Source organism: Toxorhynchites rutilus, chromosome 1 (genome assembly GCF_029784135.1).
Source record: "Toxorhynchites rutilus septentrionalis strain SRP chromosome 1, ASM2978413v1, whole genome shotgun sequence".
Lineage (NCBI taxonomy): Eukaryota > Metazoa > Arthropoda > Insecta > Diptera > Culicidae > Toxorhynchites > Toxorhynchites rutilus.
In genome coordinates this window covers 195,338,491-195,355,409 of record NC_073744.1, presented here as the reverse complement: position 1 = coordinate 195,355,409, position 16,919 = coordinate 195,338,491, and the positions used below count along the sequence as shown (strand labels likewise).

The window sequence follows — 16,919 nt, the reverse complement described above, 5'->3', positions numbered from 1 at the left end:
TGTCATTGGAGCCGAACACGGCTTGCATGTAAAGCTCCGCGTCTTCACCGAATCATCTACACCGGCGCAGGAGTAATGATACCACTTCAGACATTTCTCGCATTCCACCATGTCTTCCAAAGAATCTGGCTGAGAACAGGTGTTGCAGTTTCGCGGTGTCGAATTGAGGTTAGGTTGATCATCTTTCTTCGATTTCGGGTATGCTCCTTGTTTCATTTTTCGTAAGGACATAGCTTTATTCCCACAGGTGAGATTGTCGAAATAATCCTCACAAAACGAGAAAAAATCTTAAAGATTTTGTTGGAAACACGGAGTGTTTACAAATCTTTCGAACGACCTTAAAAGCAAAACGCGTTGCTTCACGTTTGTATCGCTTTAAGCTGAAATGCGATTTCATTTATTATTTAATTCATTATAAATATAACAATATTACATTTTTTCGTTCCTTTTTTAGTAAATTTCATAAACTTCTCCGTAAATAAAGTACAATATAATTTGGAAATAATTTTTTTTTTTTTTTTATATCTGTATTATAGTGACTTTCAACGCTTTTGGCTGGTTCGTCACTTTTTACTTCCAATTTTGGAAGAATGTTGGGAGTGAGAATTGAACTCGTGATCTTCAGCGTGAGAGGTATGGATGTTACCACTACGCCAGATCGGCTCCGGCTGGAAATAAATGCTGCTCACTCGACTATCTTGTTTGCTTATGGCGTTTGGTTTGTTTATTCCGGATATACCCTTGACACATCGTTACATATGTCTGTTGAACAGCCCACTGTTGGTGATATGGCTGTTTGATCTGCCCTACGGTTTTCTCTGGCAACACGCATATATATTGCCCTAAAATTTGGTTGGCATATAATGCGCCTAACTGGCATATGCATGCAAAAGTGGAGGCCATATACATACAAGGCAAATGCTTACCGAATTTGTTTGGATGAATATGCAACTTTGACCGGATATAATAGCGATTATGTTGAAATTGAATTGCGATCTAATATGAATATATTCATGAATTGTCAAAGCACCAAATACGACTTTTGCCATACTCATATACGATTTATTACAGACATAGAAAAAAAAACAAATGGCGCAAAATATTTTCGTGAAATGTTTATTATGGCCTCACGAATCGCCATTGTTATATATGAGTATTTATGTTTGTAGAAATAATAATTGTTTGATTGACTTGTGTTGGGAGTGGAATATGAATGTTTTAAATGGCACAGATTGATGTTTGGTGAAAACTGCTCCGATGTGGGTTCGAACTCCGGTCGTCTGGATAATCATCCACCAGCTATCTCGCGCGGCTATGTGAAATTTAATTCAACAGCGGTTAAAACTTCCGAGTGCATCAGCATTTCATTGACATTTCAATATGATGTAATATGTTCTTTGTTAAGATCTAATATGATTTACTGTTTCATGATTTTCTTCAGCATGCAACACGATTTACTACAGTACTGAATCGATTTAAATTATACGCTTATAAGACACAAAATGCATCTGACTGGACAGCCTTTCAAACATCCTCCGACTTCTTGATATCTAGAGACAACCCAACCACCATTGCCACTTTCAACAAAACCATTATGGAGGCGGCCGAAGCCTCCATCCCAAGAACGAAAACCACTCCGGGGAAAAAAGCGCTGCATTGGTGGTCCGAGGACATCAAGTGGGAGGTCAAGAAGCGGAGAAAGTTTCTGCGTACGGCCAAACGACTACCAGTAGGAGACCCAATGAAGGAAGCTGCTATGAACAGGTATCGAGCGCAACACATCAGAGTACGGCGGTTAATCCGGAAGGCGAAGTTAGACAGTTGGACTGGTTTTCTGGAGTCTATCAACGAAAACCAGTCCTCTGCGGATCTTTGGCGCAGAGTAAATGCACTAAATGGGAAGAGAAGGCCATACAATCCCATTCTTCAAGTGGATGGTATAACCTTCAGCGATCCGGTAGATACTTCGAACACGCTCGGCGAATATTTCGCGGGATTGTCCTCGATCTCCGAATATGAGCCCGATTTCATCCGTCGACAGGGAGCGGGTATCACTTCGGTCAGCAACTTTGTGGTCCCTATGAGTCGTCCTAATAATCCTCTCAACCGGAACTTCACCATCGAGGAACTTTCTGTTACCCTACGTTCCGCAAAAGGTGAGTCAACTGGCCCTGACGGTATCGGCTATAAGATGCTGAAACAGTTGTCTCAGCTCGGACAGTCCACCCTTCTCAGCATCTTTAACGACCTGTGGAATACACACGAATTTCCCGAGGGTTGGAGACACAGCCTAGTAATACCCATACCTAAGGTCGGTCAAAGCAGCAACAACGTGAAAGGCTACCGTCCAATTTCCTTAACCTCCTGTTCATCCAAGATCCTGGAAAGAATGGCGAATAGACGCCTGGTCACCTTTCTAACCGAAAATAGGAAATTGGACTATCGACAGTTCGCCTTCCGACCGGGTATGGGCACCAACAATTACTTCGCGACCCTCGGAGACGTGATAGCCGAAGCCAACAGGAACCGTCAGCACATGGAGATGGTAGCACTGGACCTAGAAAAGGCATACAACAGAACATGGATCCCGTTAGTGTGAAAACTCTGGCAGATTGGGGCGTTGACGGGAAATTACTGCACTTCATCAAGAACTTCGCCACACGCCGAACCTTTGAGGTCAAAATTGGTAACATCAGTTCCCGAGCTTTCCACGAGGAAACAGGAGTACCTCAAGGTTCTGTTCTTGCCGTCACCCTCTTTCTCGTCGCCATGAATAGCCTGTTCCAGGTCCTGTCTGGGGGAGTCTTCGTGTTTGTCTACGCGGACAACATTCTTCTTATGGCAGTGGGTGACACCCATAGGATTCCACGCATCAGGATACAGGCAGCTACCAATGCCATCGGCCGGTGGGCGGCCGAGAGAGGATTTAGACTTTCAGCGCAGAAGAGCGGCCATATGGTGATTTGCAGCGATAGACATCAGGGTCCCAACTCCAGGGTCCAGCTATACAAAAACAACATTCCCCGCCGAAAAACGCTAAAGATCCTTGGAGTGTTTGTTGACCACAAACTTAACTTCCTCCGCCATTTCGAGGAAGTTAAGAAGAGCTGTGCCACCCGGTTGAACCTTCTGAAAACCATTTCCAAACCGCACCGGAGCAACAACAGAAATATTCGGCTACGGGTGGCTAAAGCCATCATCAGCAGCCGCCTCACCTATGGCCTTGAACTGACGTGTTTGGCTGGAGACAAGCTCCCAAAATCTCTGGCACCGATCTACAACAAAGCACTACGGACTGTCTCCGGTCTCCTGCCATCAACACCAGCTGCCTCTGTCTGCGCCGAAATTGGAGAACCTCCTTTCGATCTGATCATAGACTCGGCGATCATAGCCAGGACTGCCAGTTTCTTGTCGAAAACCAGCGGTAGAGGGGAGACCCACCTGACCGCCCTTAGCAACACGATTCTGCAGCGGGTGGCGCACGCCAACCTCCCCGCAGTGGCAAAACAATCCTGGTTTGGTGCGAACGACTGGAGGTTCCCAACTGTTCTCGTCGAGAACGGTATTAGGGACAACTTTCGAGCCAGGGCGAGCTCGATCGGTCTGCTTGAATATTTCAAGGCCATCATAGCAGAAAAATACCGTCTCCACGAGATCAGATACTCGGACGGCTCAAAAGGACCATCGGGAGTTGGATTTGGGGTAAGCGATAATAATAATAGTCTGATTTCCAGCAAGAAACTCGCGGACATCTGCCAGGTCTTCTCGGCCGAAGTGGCCGGCATCTTCGAGGCAACTACAACTTCATCTTCCAAGCCGTTGTTGGTCGTCTCCGACTCGGCAAGCGCCATTGATGCCATCGGTGCGACCAGGTCCAAACATCCATGGGTACAGGCCATCAGGAAGAACATATTGCCCGACACTGTGCTCATGTGGGTCCCCGGACACAACGGCATCGCAGGGAATGAAGCGGCCGACCAGTTTGCCGGAATCGGTCACACCAGACCGTTCTTCACTCGGGATGTGCCGCTTGACGATGTGAAGTTGTGGATCACCAACTCTTTCCGCACCTTTTGGACCGAAAGGTGGTTTGCAGAGAGGGGGCAGTTCCTCAGAAAAGTCAAGGGCACGATTGTCAGGTTTGACGATGTTAAAGGAATGAGAGAACAACGAATCCTGTCCAGATTGAGGACCGGTCACTGCTCGGTCTCACACGGATTCAATAGAGGACCCTTCCATCTACTCTGCGACCTCTGCCAAATCCACAACTCCGTCGAGCACTTCTTGTGTGGTTGCCCGAAATTCGATGATCTACGAAACCTGCATGGAATCAGCGGGAGTGTAAGGGACATCTTGAAGGACGATCCAGCAAGAGTAGCAGCGCTTGTCTGCTACCTAAAAGATGCCGAACTATTTTTTAAGATCTAGCGTCTGAACAATGGATCAGTCAAGAAGATCCTTGTTCCTTCCCCTCCACGATGAAGGGGAATAAGAACACGCAGGCATCTTCAACGGCACGGCTTCCTCTCCACTGGCCTGGAGCCATGGTCCGAGGACATCCATGCCATCTGGTCCAACAAGCAAACAGCAAGTTCTTTGTTAAGTCATGTCTCGCAAAAGGATTTATATGTGTTAAATTTTTACGTCCAATTTTTATGTGATAATTTTATGTGCAATCTGTTCCCAACGAAACCCTGCGGCAATGCCGTCGATAAAGAGACGAACCAGCCCAGGAGGCTGAAAACCTCTCAAATAAAGAATAAAAAAAAAAACAAAATGCATCAGCATAATATTCGCATATGATGCGAATTAAATATATTTTACGACAATGTACATCGTAAAATTGATGTTTATTATACCAAATTGCGACTTAATTTGATAATGGTATATAAAATCGAGTATTTACATTTTATACGATTTCAAATATACACGATACATACTTTCATTGATATTATATGCGATTATGATTTATTCGGATTTCTTGTGAGACTTGGCACGTGCAAAATTATACGATTTAATGTTTGCTGTGTAGAATCCGCTAGACGGCAACACAGTACCTACCTATCTCATGAACTGGCTCGAGAGTGTCGAAAATGAGTTTTTTTTTTTCAAACAACCAATATTTGGCCGCTAAGGCATATGTTTGCTACCATCACTGTCAAACCTTGTCAAACGACGACATTCAAAACATCAAAATAACTTGTCCTTATCGAGAGTCGAAAGTTCGAGCTCTCTGCATCCCTGCGTTTTCTTTCGCAAAATTAATTTCATCACAGCGGAGGAAAATCGCATCTAAAACAGGAATCCGGTGCAGTGTGCAACCCGTTACCGTTGAAGCCCTTGGGCGCTTCCTATCTTCTCCGTGTTAGTTGCGTGTAAAGGCACGAAAATAAAGCCCCAGGCCGAGCAGCAGCAGCAGCAGGCGGAAGAAAGGACGGAAAGAGAAAGTGTGTCGTCGTCTTCGGACACTTCATCGTCGTCTGCTTCCGCCGTAGTCCTGCAACAAATATCCGCAAACAATCCCCGGCACAGTTCCGATCGGCACCTACAGCTGAGCTGTCCGTCGCTTCATCCACCGGAAAGTGCGAGCGACAGTGGTGAAATTGTAGCGGTGCAACACAACGACGCAGTTTCCTCTGACCCAGCAGTGGCAAGTCGCGAGCTATCGAAGGAGGAACGATCACAACAGCTCAAAGGTGCCGAGCAACAACAACAACAACAGTTGGGAGAGTCTAGTAACGGTTGCAGCAGCGGCTACTGGAAGGGAGTTCAGTCGTCATCAAGGAATACGATGCCTGTGAAGGTGGATATTGTGCCGCCTCCTCCAAACAACTCAAAACAACTAGGCGTAACCAAATCCCTGCTTTATAATGGTTCCAAATTTCGGGGATTCCAAAAATCCAAGGGCAATTCGTACGAGGTGGAGGTCGTGCTGCAGGTTTGTTATTCGATACAAGCGCGTACGGCTTGTTGATGCCAATAATAGAGATAAGCTGTAGCATCAGGTTCACTAATAGCTCACCAAACTGCGAGCAGATTAGATAGTGGTCAACATTCGTGAATGATGAACGATCCTATGTTTACTTCAATTTCAGTACGTGGACGAAGCCAATTCTTTTCTCTGCGGCTACTTGAAGATCACCGGTCTGACCTTTGCTTTCCCCACGCTGACGACCTTTTTCGATGCGGAAATTATTTCCAAGAAATATCCGTTTCTGACCCGCAAATGGGAAGCCGACGAGGACGTAGATAGGAAGCATTATGTAAGTCGATTCATTCGATCATCTCTCCTAATCTAACATCGATCACGCTGAAACATGTTTTGCAGGGAAAGTTTGCCGCCTTTGTGAATTACGAGGAAAACTTTAATGCAGACGACTTTGACTATGACGCGCTGCAGAAGAGCGATTATGTTTTTATGAGATGGAAGGAGCACTTTCTGGTAAGCATCACGTGACAATTGGAAAAGGATTTCGACTCACACCAATAATTTTCGATGAAGGTACCTGACCACACAATAACAGATATCGATGGAGCTTCGTTTGCTGGATTCTATTACATTTGTTTTCAAAAGTCAAGAGCGATTATGGAAGGCTATTATTATCACAGGTCTTCTGAATGGTAAGTGTAAAAAACAAAAAATAATGAAAAGTGCTTATCAAGCTTTTTTTTAAGGTACCAATCCTTGAGACTGGAGCATGTCCCCGATTCCTGTATTCAGATCTACGAGTTCAGATGAATTTAACAAATATTTTTGTTTTAGTATAACTGGACTTACATTTTGAAACTCCCATCACTTTCTAATATCTATTCAACAACAGAACAATTAACGTTAGACATGCTACCGTGCAGAAGACAACCACCATATAAAGGGAATAATTTAGAATCAGCTTTTGCAATCATAAAACATAAACAGATATTTCACACGTTATAAAAAAAAAATAAATGAGTTCTGAGATGCATCTCGTGCAAACACACAAACACACATTTGGTGAATTGTGAGCAAAAACAATATAAAAGCGAATATCAATATACAGCAAATTACAAGTTTTTAAGAGCTAGCGGTTAGGAGTTTTTTTTTTATATTTGAGCGGCAGGAGGAGGAATGTTTTGGACACTTAGCCACGGAGAACGCAATGGAACGCAACGTTTTCCAGACAAACAAACAAACATACAACAAGTTGCAAGTGATGTTATTATTGTGAGCGATTGTATAGGCATATTTATAGATGATGGACAGCAAGAAAGTCTTTCGAATGATGCAACAAAAACACCGAAACACAATCGTGGTAAAGAAAGTATATGTTGTGTGAGCGCCATTTGATTTGTTAACGTATTGTTTAGGATTCTTAGAAGAAAGAGACAAAAATTGTGATGATAAAAATTTTGACTGTACGAAAAAAGCGTTTTGTAACGATTTGGCAGGTAGGAAAGCAATAAAACGAATTGCTATGCCAGTGTGTACGAATAGCATTTTAAATTGTTTTCGCTAAAATACGTTGTAATGAACAAACGAAAAATTATACGATCGTTGGGAGTATTTAAAGAAAGTTGGGAGTATTTTAAGAAAATACAACAAGCACTCTAAATAAGTAGGTTATAGTCGAGAACGTGATTCGGAAGCTCGCATCTCGCATAACTGGCATAGGCAGGCGGTATTCAGAGCGGAAGAATGATCGGTGAGCTTCGCTAGGGTATATTGTTCTTGCCTCCAACTGTTTCGAGGCAATATTTTGATATTACTAGCAATAAATTGTACTAATTTCACTATCAACAAATCCGGATTAAAAAGTATATATTTTCAATAAAAAGAAATTGCGTTTGACGCACCATCGATATTGATGTAGTTGTTTGTTATTCTCTATATTAAACTCTATATTTTCAGCGTTGCATGAAATGAAATGATGTGAAGAATTGTACAATATCAAACGATCATTCGAGATAACGCGTTAGGGGAAGTGGGTGGAATACGTACTTATACGGTCTGATTCCACGCGGCGTGTGAGGTGAGATGACAATCGTCACGTGTGTCATGCGCTTCCACCAGGCGAATGTGGTGATAAATCTAACTTGAATGAACTCTCACCGTATTCCAACTATCAATCTACGTGATGATTGCCACATGAACTGGGATTTCTACATGAAAAACTTCGATATGTTTTGAGGTGTCGACTACGCATAAAAATAAGTTAAAAATGGAAGTCCAATAGTAAGTGTTACTTTAAATGAAATACCGAATTTAATCTCGACTATAAAATAGCTTCCGTTTATTTCGCTTCTCTCGTATATAATGCGTTTTTCCCGATCCTGTCTTTCTTCCCCTCTTTCTTCTATGCAAGGGATCCGTCACTCCTGTTCAGGGCTTGGAAATATTGAGCTTATGAAATAATATTGAAAATAATTTTTTATCAGTGTAACGCGCTCATTTCTCTTGTCGGTACTGCTGTCATTCATCCGACGTCAAACAAATCTACTACTGTGTTCATTCATATTCATTCTGTTGTATCTGAGCTTTCTTTAAAGCTCGAGTCATGTGACTGTGTGTTTTCTTTCATTCATTGCCATCGAATTGTCAGGAATTTTGTGACCGTTCATTCTCAATATCCTGACAAGTTTGTGATTTTTTCATTGAGACAGTGTTTATTGATTATTTAGTGACATATTCTGTTAATTTATACCGTTATTTCTGAAGTTACTCCGAAATGGCAATCAAAATCAGTGGTTCAAATGGAAATGCCAACAAGAGAGCGAGATCTGCACGCACATTTACAGAAATCGCTAAAGACTACATTGGCTTGGACGGGGAGGAAGCATTTTGCAAAATCGATCCGACTAGCGAATGCAAACTTCGTCAACCAAAGCTGGATGTTGGCAATTTCATCCGCCATTTCCGATCGCAACACCCGGAATTATCTACCGAATACGGTTTGCTGAAGGAGTTCGATTCGTCTGCGAAGAAAGCTCGACTTATCCCCAAGCGTCTGGTTCCAGTTGATCATCAACTATTAGTTGAGTATGTGATCAAAATGATCGCTAACCGGAATCTTCCCATTTCGTTCGTCGATTGGGATGAAACAAAACCATAACTGGATCGATTGTCCGAGGCTGTTGGACCAGGAATTTCATTCAATGGGAAGATAGCTAAGAATCATCTGCAAGCAGCTGCGGGAAAAGTGAAAAGTGCGATAGCTGACGAGATGAAAAATAAGCTTATCTCGATTAAGCTCGACTCCGCAAGTCGCCATAACCGCCACGTATTGTGCATAAATGCTCAATATTGCATACGCGACGAGATTGTCATTCGGACGTTGGGTAAGATTTAGTTTGAGTAGCTATGTAAAACCGTTAATGAAAAGCTTCATATTATAGGTATACTTGAAATCAAAGAGAGACAGACTGCCAACTTACTGAAACAAAAAATAATGAATACGTTGACAAGCTACGGAATGACCCTCGACCAAGTATTTTCAATGGTAGTAGATAACGGTGCTAATATGTTGGCAGCCGTCAGAAAACTGAAGGAGGAATTGGTCATGTTGTCTTTGCGAGAAGATGATGATAGCGAAGAAAATTTCGAATCAAACGACACACTTACGGCCAGCCTGTGCGAGGTGTTCAGAGAGCGATTAAAGCTCATCAGGTGTGCGGCACACATGTTGCAGCTAGCTGTTTTGGACGTAGTAAATAAAAGCAATGACTCTATTAAGGAAATAACGGAAATAGCGAAAAAATGCAAAAACGTCAAATACACGACAAATTTCGGTCATCACAATGCCACTTATCCGCCAACTTGGTGCCAGACGCGGTGAGGCGGCATTTATGTAATGATAAGCAGCTTCCTGAAGCAGAAACAGTTTTTCGAACAGTTGGCTGAACAATTTGCAGAACTAGGTACTATCAGGTTTTCTGATGAAATATAATATTTTCGATTTACCAGCAATATTTTATTCGTTACAGATCTCTCAAGCCACTGGGAGTTTATTGAAAGTTATGCAGAAGCATTCAAGCCAGTGTACATATGCTCTAAAAATCTGCAGGGTTCACACGTATCGCTTTCAGATTTTTATATAGCATGGTTGATCGCTATAGGCGAAGTTCGTCGATTTCATAAAAATCCGTTGGCTATGAAACTCTATGAAACTCTTCAGAGCAGGCTTTCCAAGCTACGACTGTCTCAAGCTTTCAGAATGGCCCTGTACTTGGATCCAAGACTGAATTTTGTCAATTCAGCTATTTTCAACGGCAAAGAAAAGGAGCTTATTCAGGTATGTCAAATTGAAAAATAAATTATTTCCAAAATTGTACTGATGCATTCGATTATTCTAGGGTTTCATCACAGAAACTTGGAACCACATATGTCGACTCAATAATACTGACGATAATGCTGCCTCTTCAACTACTACGTCTTCATCATCTGATGCCATGGATGCAAACGATGGCTACATCACCGAGCTTTTCGGGGGTTCAATTGCTGCTGAAATAGACACAAATCAATCAGCATTCAAACTTCAGCTCAAAGCGCTGGATATCGAGCCTCGCCAGAAGCATAACTTCGATGTTTGGAAACATTGGATCAAAAGAAAGAGTTCGCATCCTGAACTTTACGCAGTGGCCAATGTTGTATTTGCTACTCCTTCTAGTCAGGTATCAGTGGAAAGGGCATTTAGCGCACTCGCACTGGTGCTCTCTAACCAGAGAACATGCTTGAAGGAAGAGACTCTGGCCAATATTATGATCATCAAACTGAATAAAGACGCCTTCGATCAGATACTGCCAATACTATATAAATGGAAGGATGTCGCCACCTCAGTGGCAACTGAGCCATTGTAGATTCGAATGCTTCGATTTTTCCTACGTAAAATGAAAATAAAATAAATTTATATTTTTTAGCCATTTCTCAAATATTTTTATTTCAACTGTAGCTGAATCCACTTTTTGTTTAGTTACGCAATCTTGCACCTCTTGTCTGTCTTAATTCAATTTGAATCCAAATCCAGGAGTACCGTTCCTAATACATATTGTTAAAAATATTCCCCACGGATGACGTTCGCTTCATGTTGGGAAATGCTCTCACGAAATCTTCCATCTGAACAATCGTCTTATCGATGAACCTATCAAACGGGAAACCCATATGTCAGCAGACGTGAGCCGACGATTCACTGCCACTCTCCCATTGGTAACTTGCACCGAAACGTCTCCAATTGTTACACCAGGGAATCCCAGCTCTAGTTTAGTATCGAGTGTAAGCACAAATTCTTCCTCTCGCACTCTGGGACACAGAGCGGTTCCCGCGGACGGGCCATCAAACACAGGAGTCCTGTTCTCCAATCGGACATGATGAATGAATGTAGATTTTTGTTTGCAAATCAATCGTATATATAGAAAGACAAAACTGAATGTTAACTGCTGCGAAGCATCGCTTTTATAGTTTGCAATTTGCATACCTGGTTAGGTGAATAAACTTCTATAACAGTATGACAGTGTCCGAGAACGATGTTGATATTGAATGAACTGGTGCATTAATATCAATGAATGGCAAAACTTGGGATATTTCTTTTTGTTTACATTCCGTGAACGCAGAGCAGAGCGAAAGAGGAAATGAACGAAAGTGAATGAATCAACTGTCAGTGGCTTGCTGTTATTGTGAGGCTTGGCGTTGGTTCATTTTCGATATCCCGAATACAATGGTATAATGATCAAAGGTGGTCTTAAATTTCAGCTGAAAAAATTGATGTGAAACTGATATTTCCAAGCACTGCTCCTGTTACACTGTAATTCGATAATAAACATAACACTTTCCCCTTTCTACAAATGGATCCTTCACTCCGTATTATGAATCTCATCCAGTACATAGTCGTCGAACCGAAGTGGCTTTCTGATCTGCCGTTTCATCTTCGTTGAGGACAGATCAGGCTCTGGAACCGATGGTGTACGTTTGCCACTTTCCGATCCAGGCGATTCTCGCTGCTGGTTCAAAGGTGTACTCCACTCTAAAGTTTCTTCAACATCGTCTTCCTCCGCATGATCAGTTTCGGTGCATTCCTGAGTTTGCAGCTTCTTCAGGTGAGACGAATTACGTCGGTATCTCTGCCCTGCAGGTGTCTCGACAACAATGGAATTTCCCTGCTTCTGTACCACACGTGCTGGCTCTGAGTGGAAAGTTGGCGTCAACTTATTGGCAGGGTTCAGGTTCTTCATAAGCACACGATCATCAATACGTAAATTTGACTCCTTTGTTCTTTTCACCGCATCATAGTGCACTTTGGACTTGAATTTGTACCTTCTGTCATTATCTCTTACTTCGTCATTTAAGCCTTGACTTGAATGAGAGAGTTGTGGGATCCAGTCGCGGAATTTTCGTCCAAATAGAATCTCGGCTGGAGAATACCCTGTCGCCGGATGAGATGTCAATGCATACACGTAGTTGTATTCTTCCAAGTCTTTCTTCCAGTCTGATTGGTTGAGTTCCGCTATCCGTAGAATATTGAGAATGTTTCGATTCTGACGCTCGACCTCACCATTGGCTTGTGGCCAATATGGCGTGGTGTGACGCAGCGTTAATCCAAACTCCCCACAAAAGTCTTCCATTTCATTGCTGGTAAAATTCCTTGCATTATCTGTCAACAGTATTTTAGGAACTCCTAGTCTCATAAACAGAGGACGCAATCTGGCAATAATGTCCGATGTTGTGGTTTGTCGCATCACTTCGATGACTTTATAACGGCTGTAAGGGTCGATGATCACCAACAGCGATTCTCCTGAAGGCAGAGGTCCAAGAATAGTTCTGGTAGTTCTCTAATCGCCATTGGTTCCGGGGGTGCCGCTTTCCCAACTACTTGGCAGTCCAAACAGGTACGTACCGCTTTCTCTACGTCTCTATCCATTGTTGGCCACCAAACTTTGGACCGCAAACGTTGCTTTGACCGTTCAATTCCTGGATGGCCGATGTGGGCCAGGCGAAGCACCCGTTTTTGTAAACTATTTGGTACTATCAAACGCTCTCCTCTCAGTAGCAGTTCACGGCAACAGTACAACTCGTCTTTAAAAGGAGTAAACTTTTTAATTGCATCATTCCAACGACCTGTCTGCAGAGCCTCATTTACTTCCGCGAGGATTGGGTCGCTGACGGTATGCTTCGACATTTCTTCGATGGTCAATGCATTGCCAAAAGTGATGCTTCTCCAAAGCGATCGTAAGTAGTGCAGTGCTTGAATCTTGGCAATCGCGATAGTGAATCCGCAATGTTTATTTTTCCCGGAATATGTATTATTTTGAAACGGAAAGACTGTAGCCGCATGGCCCACCTTTCAATTCGTGGACAAGAAACGTGCCCTGGTCCAAAAATCACTTTGAGTGGCTCATGGTCTGTCAACAGTAAAAACTCCATCCCTCTCAAATAGATTTGCAATCGTTCCGTGGCCCAAACTAACGCCAAAGCTTCATTCTCGTTTTGCGCGTATGACTTCTCAGCATCCGAAAGTCCTTTGCTAATGTAGCAGATGACTCGTTTCAAGCCGTCTTTCTCCTGCAGTAGTACACCTCCTAAACCAGTGGGACTGGCGTCTGCAATCAAAATCGTCTGATTATGTGGAGAATAATATCCTAGCGCCTTCGGATTCATCAATACGTCTTTAATTTTTTTTGAACGCTTCCCTTTGCTGGACTCCCCAATGAAACTTCGAAGTTTTTCGAAGAAGATCACGAAGTGGCGTCGTTAACGTTGACAAGTCGGGTATGAACCTTCCAAGATATGTTATAGTACCCAGAAAGCTTCGCACTTCCTCGACAGTAGTGAGTTCTCGAAGTCTCCTTATCGCGTCCACCTTGTTCCACGTTGGCCTGATTCCGTCCGCCGAAAGAATATGTCCCATAAAAACTACCTCTGATCTTCCTAGCTCGCATTTCTTGTGATTGGTAGTAAGTCCAAACTCCTTCAAACGGTTAATTACGTCACGCAGAGTGTCGTCATGTTGTTGTTTCGTAGGGCCAAACACGACTATATCGTCGATGAACACTCGAACGCACTTTATTCCTTTCAAAACACGCTCGATAATACTTTGAAATACTTCAGATGCGCAATTCATCCCGAAGGTCAACCTTTTGTAACGATAATATCCCTGGTGAGTAGCAAACGTAGTGATGAATCTGCATTCCTTCGCCAAAACTACTTGATGGAAGGCCTTGGTTAAATCTATTTTAGAAAACCATTTGCAATTATGCAAATGAGGTACAATGTCATCGAAGGTAGGAAGTGGGTAGTGCTGTGGAACGATAGCTTTATTAGCGGCTCTCATGTTCACGCACAACCGAACACTCACTGGATCACCAGCCTTTGGACTAATAACTAGGCGAGATATCCATGGGGAATCTCTCGGAGCTGTTTCGATTATATCCTGTTCGAGCAGATGATCTATCTCACTTTGTACTTTTTCCTGCAACGGAATTGGAACATGACATTTCGTATGTTGAACTGGCTTCACTTTATCGTCAATTTGAAGCGAAACTTCAAAGCCTGCTACTTTTCCTATTTTGTTATTCTCATTCACAATCCACATGTTTGTATCGATTTTGAGAATCTGCAATTGGGTGGCTGTATCACGACTCAGCAGACTTGCCCCTTTGTTCTTCACAACGAATACTTCAGCAACCACATTGTTATACTTGGTTGCGATGTTAGCCGTAAATTCATCGATGACTTGCAAGTTGTTGTTTCCGTACGCCTTCGCGTGGAGTCTTTGGATTGAGAAAGAACGTTTATTTTGAGTTTCTTCAAATAAGACCAAGTGTTGCTATCAATCACATTCACTCCGGCTCCAGAATCAACGATCCATTTGATTTTTACACCCCCCACACTGCAAACTACTTTATCACCTTGCGTGTCATCCGTACTAGCAGCAAAAACTTATTTAACATCATCTTGCGGGTCTACAATTCCACTGCCACTATCATCCGAATCACAAATGCTCTCACTTCCACCTGAAGCTTCTTCTCCAACCTGACGAACACGCCGATGTTTTCTCTTGTTACGATCATTTACTGCCTCACGTTTCTTCGTCTTACAGCATCGCCGGAAATGCCCAATCAGACCACACTTCTCACACTTTTTATCTTTTGCAGGACAACAATCATCGTTGGCAAAATGTCCTATTCGTCCACAACGGAAACACTCGTTTTTGTAAGTTGTAAGTTTGTTAATATCTGCTGATTGCTGCAACTGTCGTCTAACTTTCTCAATCGTCTCTAGAGAACGCCCTTCTTTGATGATCTCCTCCAACGTCATTCCTGGTTTCGTTAATATTTTTGCACGAAGTTCATTCGATGATCCTTTTTCAAAAATTTGTTCTTTTATATTCTCATCGAGCCAATCTCCACATTCGCTACCTTGCTCCCTTAAACGCAGTACGGATTTCGAAATCTTTTCATCAGATTCTTGCTGCAAATTCCGGAATATGTGACGTTCCTGAGGCAAGCACTTCATGGGCAAAAAGTGCTTATCCAACACATTAACAGCCTCCTTGTACGCGTCTGATCCAACCGGTACTTCCTGCTCTTCGTTTCCCACCAAACTGTCGTAAATGTCCTGCACACCTTCACCAGCATAATGCAGGAGATATGCCTTTTTTCTTGAGGCAAGCGCCACATTATTCACGTCTAAAAATATTTCAAATGCTCGCTTCCACTTTTTCCACCTCGAACTAACGTTGGTCGTGTCGTCCGGATCAAACGGTGGTACTCCTGCTCCAGGATTCATCATTAATTCCTTCCGACTTCAACTTATCACCAGTACTGTACGATACAGTGCGTACTAAAGTACAAGAACAAAATGGCGTCTTCACTGCTTGTAGTATTTTCTCAAAAACTTCTTCGTTCTTCCTAACAACCGCGCACCGTTAAGCTTCGATTTTCGACCACGAATTTAATCCACGAACAAACGCTTTCGCATTCGCGAAATCCGTTCCTCGTCGCCAATGTTACTTTAAATGAAATACCGAATTTAATCTCGACTATAAAATAGCTTCCGTTTATTTCGCTTCTCTCGTATATAATGCGTTTTTCCCGATCCTGTCTTTCTTCCCCTCTTTCTTCTATGCAAGGAATCCGTCGCTCCTGTTACACTGTAATTCGATAATAAACATAACAGTAAGCATCGTCTTTGGTCGTAAAGAATCGATAGTAATGGCACAGTATGTATTAATGTACAGTGATTTGTAATACGACACGAATAATTGGACATAATAATTGGTGCCAAATCCGAAAACAAGGCACGTTTCCATGAAATAGAAATAACAAATGCAGCGTTCGTTTTGCGGACAATTTGGAAAAAAAATGCAATTGAAGGTCCTCCCGTTTTCAATTTATCGAATATAAACAAACTGTTCGTGATTTCACAAAATTCACGATTCATCAGTCATCCAGCTAACAGACAGCAGTCTTTATAAATGTCAGAAAACAGCTATTGTGCTCGATACAGAAGAAGAAGAATAGATGACAGATAACGCGTCGATATTCGTGCCGTCTGGTGGGAAGTGCTTCCTTGTTTTTGCGTCGCGTTGCATCACATCGGGGCCTATTGTAGAAATCGAGTCGATACGAATTTTGCTCGTTAGCTCTATTTTACTATTATAGATACTGAGCAGGTCGATAGCATTGAATGAGGGAATGCTATGGGTGCAACTGTCATACTTTTTCGAGTTGTTTGGTTTGCTTGTCGCATATCGTCAGAGAATTATTTTATTCTGGTATGCGTCCCTAATATTTTCCTTTGGGAAACATTCCAAAAACGCTTAAATATATGCAATTGCAACACATGAAATTCGATTTACAAAATACAAAATTTTGCTCGGTGTGATAGTGATAGTGATTGTATTTACTTCTCGATTCGATTCATACAATAGAGCCCATCACTTCTGCATCTGTAC

General features: G+C 42.6%; 4 protein-coding genes across 4 annotated transcripts; 2 read left to right on the top strand and 2 right to left on the bottom strand.

The window, feature by feature from the left end:
* The first annotated feature begins 5,170 nt into the window (after positions 1-5,170).
* LOC129773220 (glucose-induced degradation protein 4 homolog) lies at positions 5,171-7,546 on the top strand. The gene is made up of 5 exons (XM_055776817.1): positions 5,171-5,938; positions 6,096-6,263; positions 6,329-6,442; positions 6,503-6,621; positions 6,676-7,546. Exons 1-5 carry the CDS (start codon positions 5,792-5,794, stop codon positions 6,737-6,739), a joined length of 612 nt encoding a protein of 203 aa, XP_055632792.1. The 5' UTR covers positions 5,171-5,791; the 3' UTR covers positions 6,740-7,546.
* A 2,552-nt stretch (positions 7,547-10,098) lies between these two features.
* LOC129761680 (uncharacterized) lies at positions 10,099-10,830 on the top strand. The gene is made up of 2 exons (XM_055759412.1): positions 10,099-10,265; positions 10,327-10,830. Exons 1-2 carry the CDS (start codon positions 10,125-10,127, stop codon positions 10,828-10,830), a joined length of 645 nt encoding a protein of 214 aa, XP_055615387.1. The 5' UTR covers positions 10,099-10,124.
* A 990-nt stretch (positions 10,831-11,820) lies between these two features.
* Positions 11,821-14,883, bottom strand: LOC129761679 (uncharacterized protein K02A2.6-like). The gene is made up of 5 exons (XM_055759411.1): positions 14,864-14,883; positions 13,763-14,733; positions 13,349-13,563; positions 12,861-13,214; positions 11,821-12,795 (listed from the first exon to the last, which is right to left on the bottom strand). Exons 1-5 carry the CDS (start codon positions 14,881-14,883, stop codon positions 11,821-11,823), a joined length of 2,535 nt encoding a protein of 844 aa, XP_055615386.1.
* Positions 14,884-14,902: 19 nt separating this feature from the next.
* On the bottom strand, positions 14,903-15,751 carry LOC129761678 (uncharacterized). The gene has a single exon (XM_055759410.1). The coding sequence runs from the start codon at positions 15,749-15,751 to the stop codon at positions 14,903-14,905; it is 849 nt and encodes a 282-aa protein (XP_055615385.1).
* Between the last annotated feature and the right edge of the window lie 1,168 nt (positions 15,752-16,919).

Bases quoted from the DNA above. Each gene is read 5' to 3' on its own strand.
- LOC129761680 (XM_055759412.1), top strand. From the start codon at position 10,125: ATGAAACTCTATGAAACTCTTCAGAGCAGGCTTTCCAAGCTACGACTG. The intron at 10,266-10,326 runs GTATGTCAAATT...CGATTATTCTAG, and splicing joins AAGAAAAGGAGCTTATTCAG to GGTTTCATCACAGAAACTTG.
- LOC129761678 (XM_055759410.1), bottom strand. From the start codon at position 15,751: ATGAATCCTGGAGCAGGAGTACCACCGTTTGATCCGGACGACACGACC.
- LOC129773220 (XM_055776817.1), top strand. From the start codon at position 5,792: ATGCCTGTGAAGGTGGATATTGTGCCGCCTCCTCCAAACAACTCAAAA. The intron at 6,264-6,328 runs GTAAGTCGATTC...CATGTTTTGCAG, and splicing joins ACGTAGATAGGAAGCATTAT to GGAAAGTTTGCCGCCTTTGT. The intron at 6,443-6,502 runs GTAAGCATCACG...TTTTCGATGAAG, and splicing joins GATGGAAGGAGCACTTTCTG to GTACCTGACCACACAATAAC.
- LOC129761679 (XM_055759411.1), bottom strand. From the start codon at position 14,883: ATGACACGCAAGGTGATAAA. The intron at 14,734-14,863 runs GTAGTTTGCAGT...CTCAATCCAAAG, and splicing joins ATGACACGCAAGGTGATAAA to ACTCCACGCGAAGGCGTACG. The intron at 13,564-13,762 runs GTACTATAACAT...TTTTGATTGCAG, and splicing joins GGAAGTGCGAAGCTTTCTGG to ACGCCAGTCCCACTGGTTTA.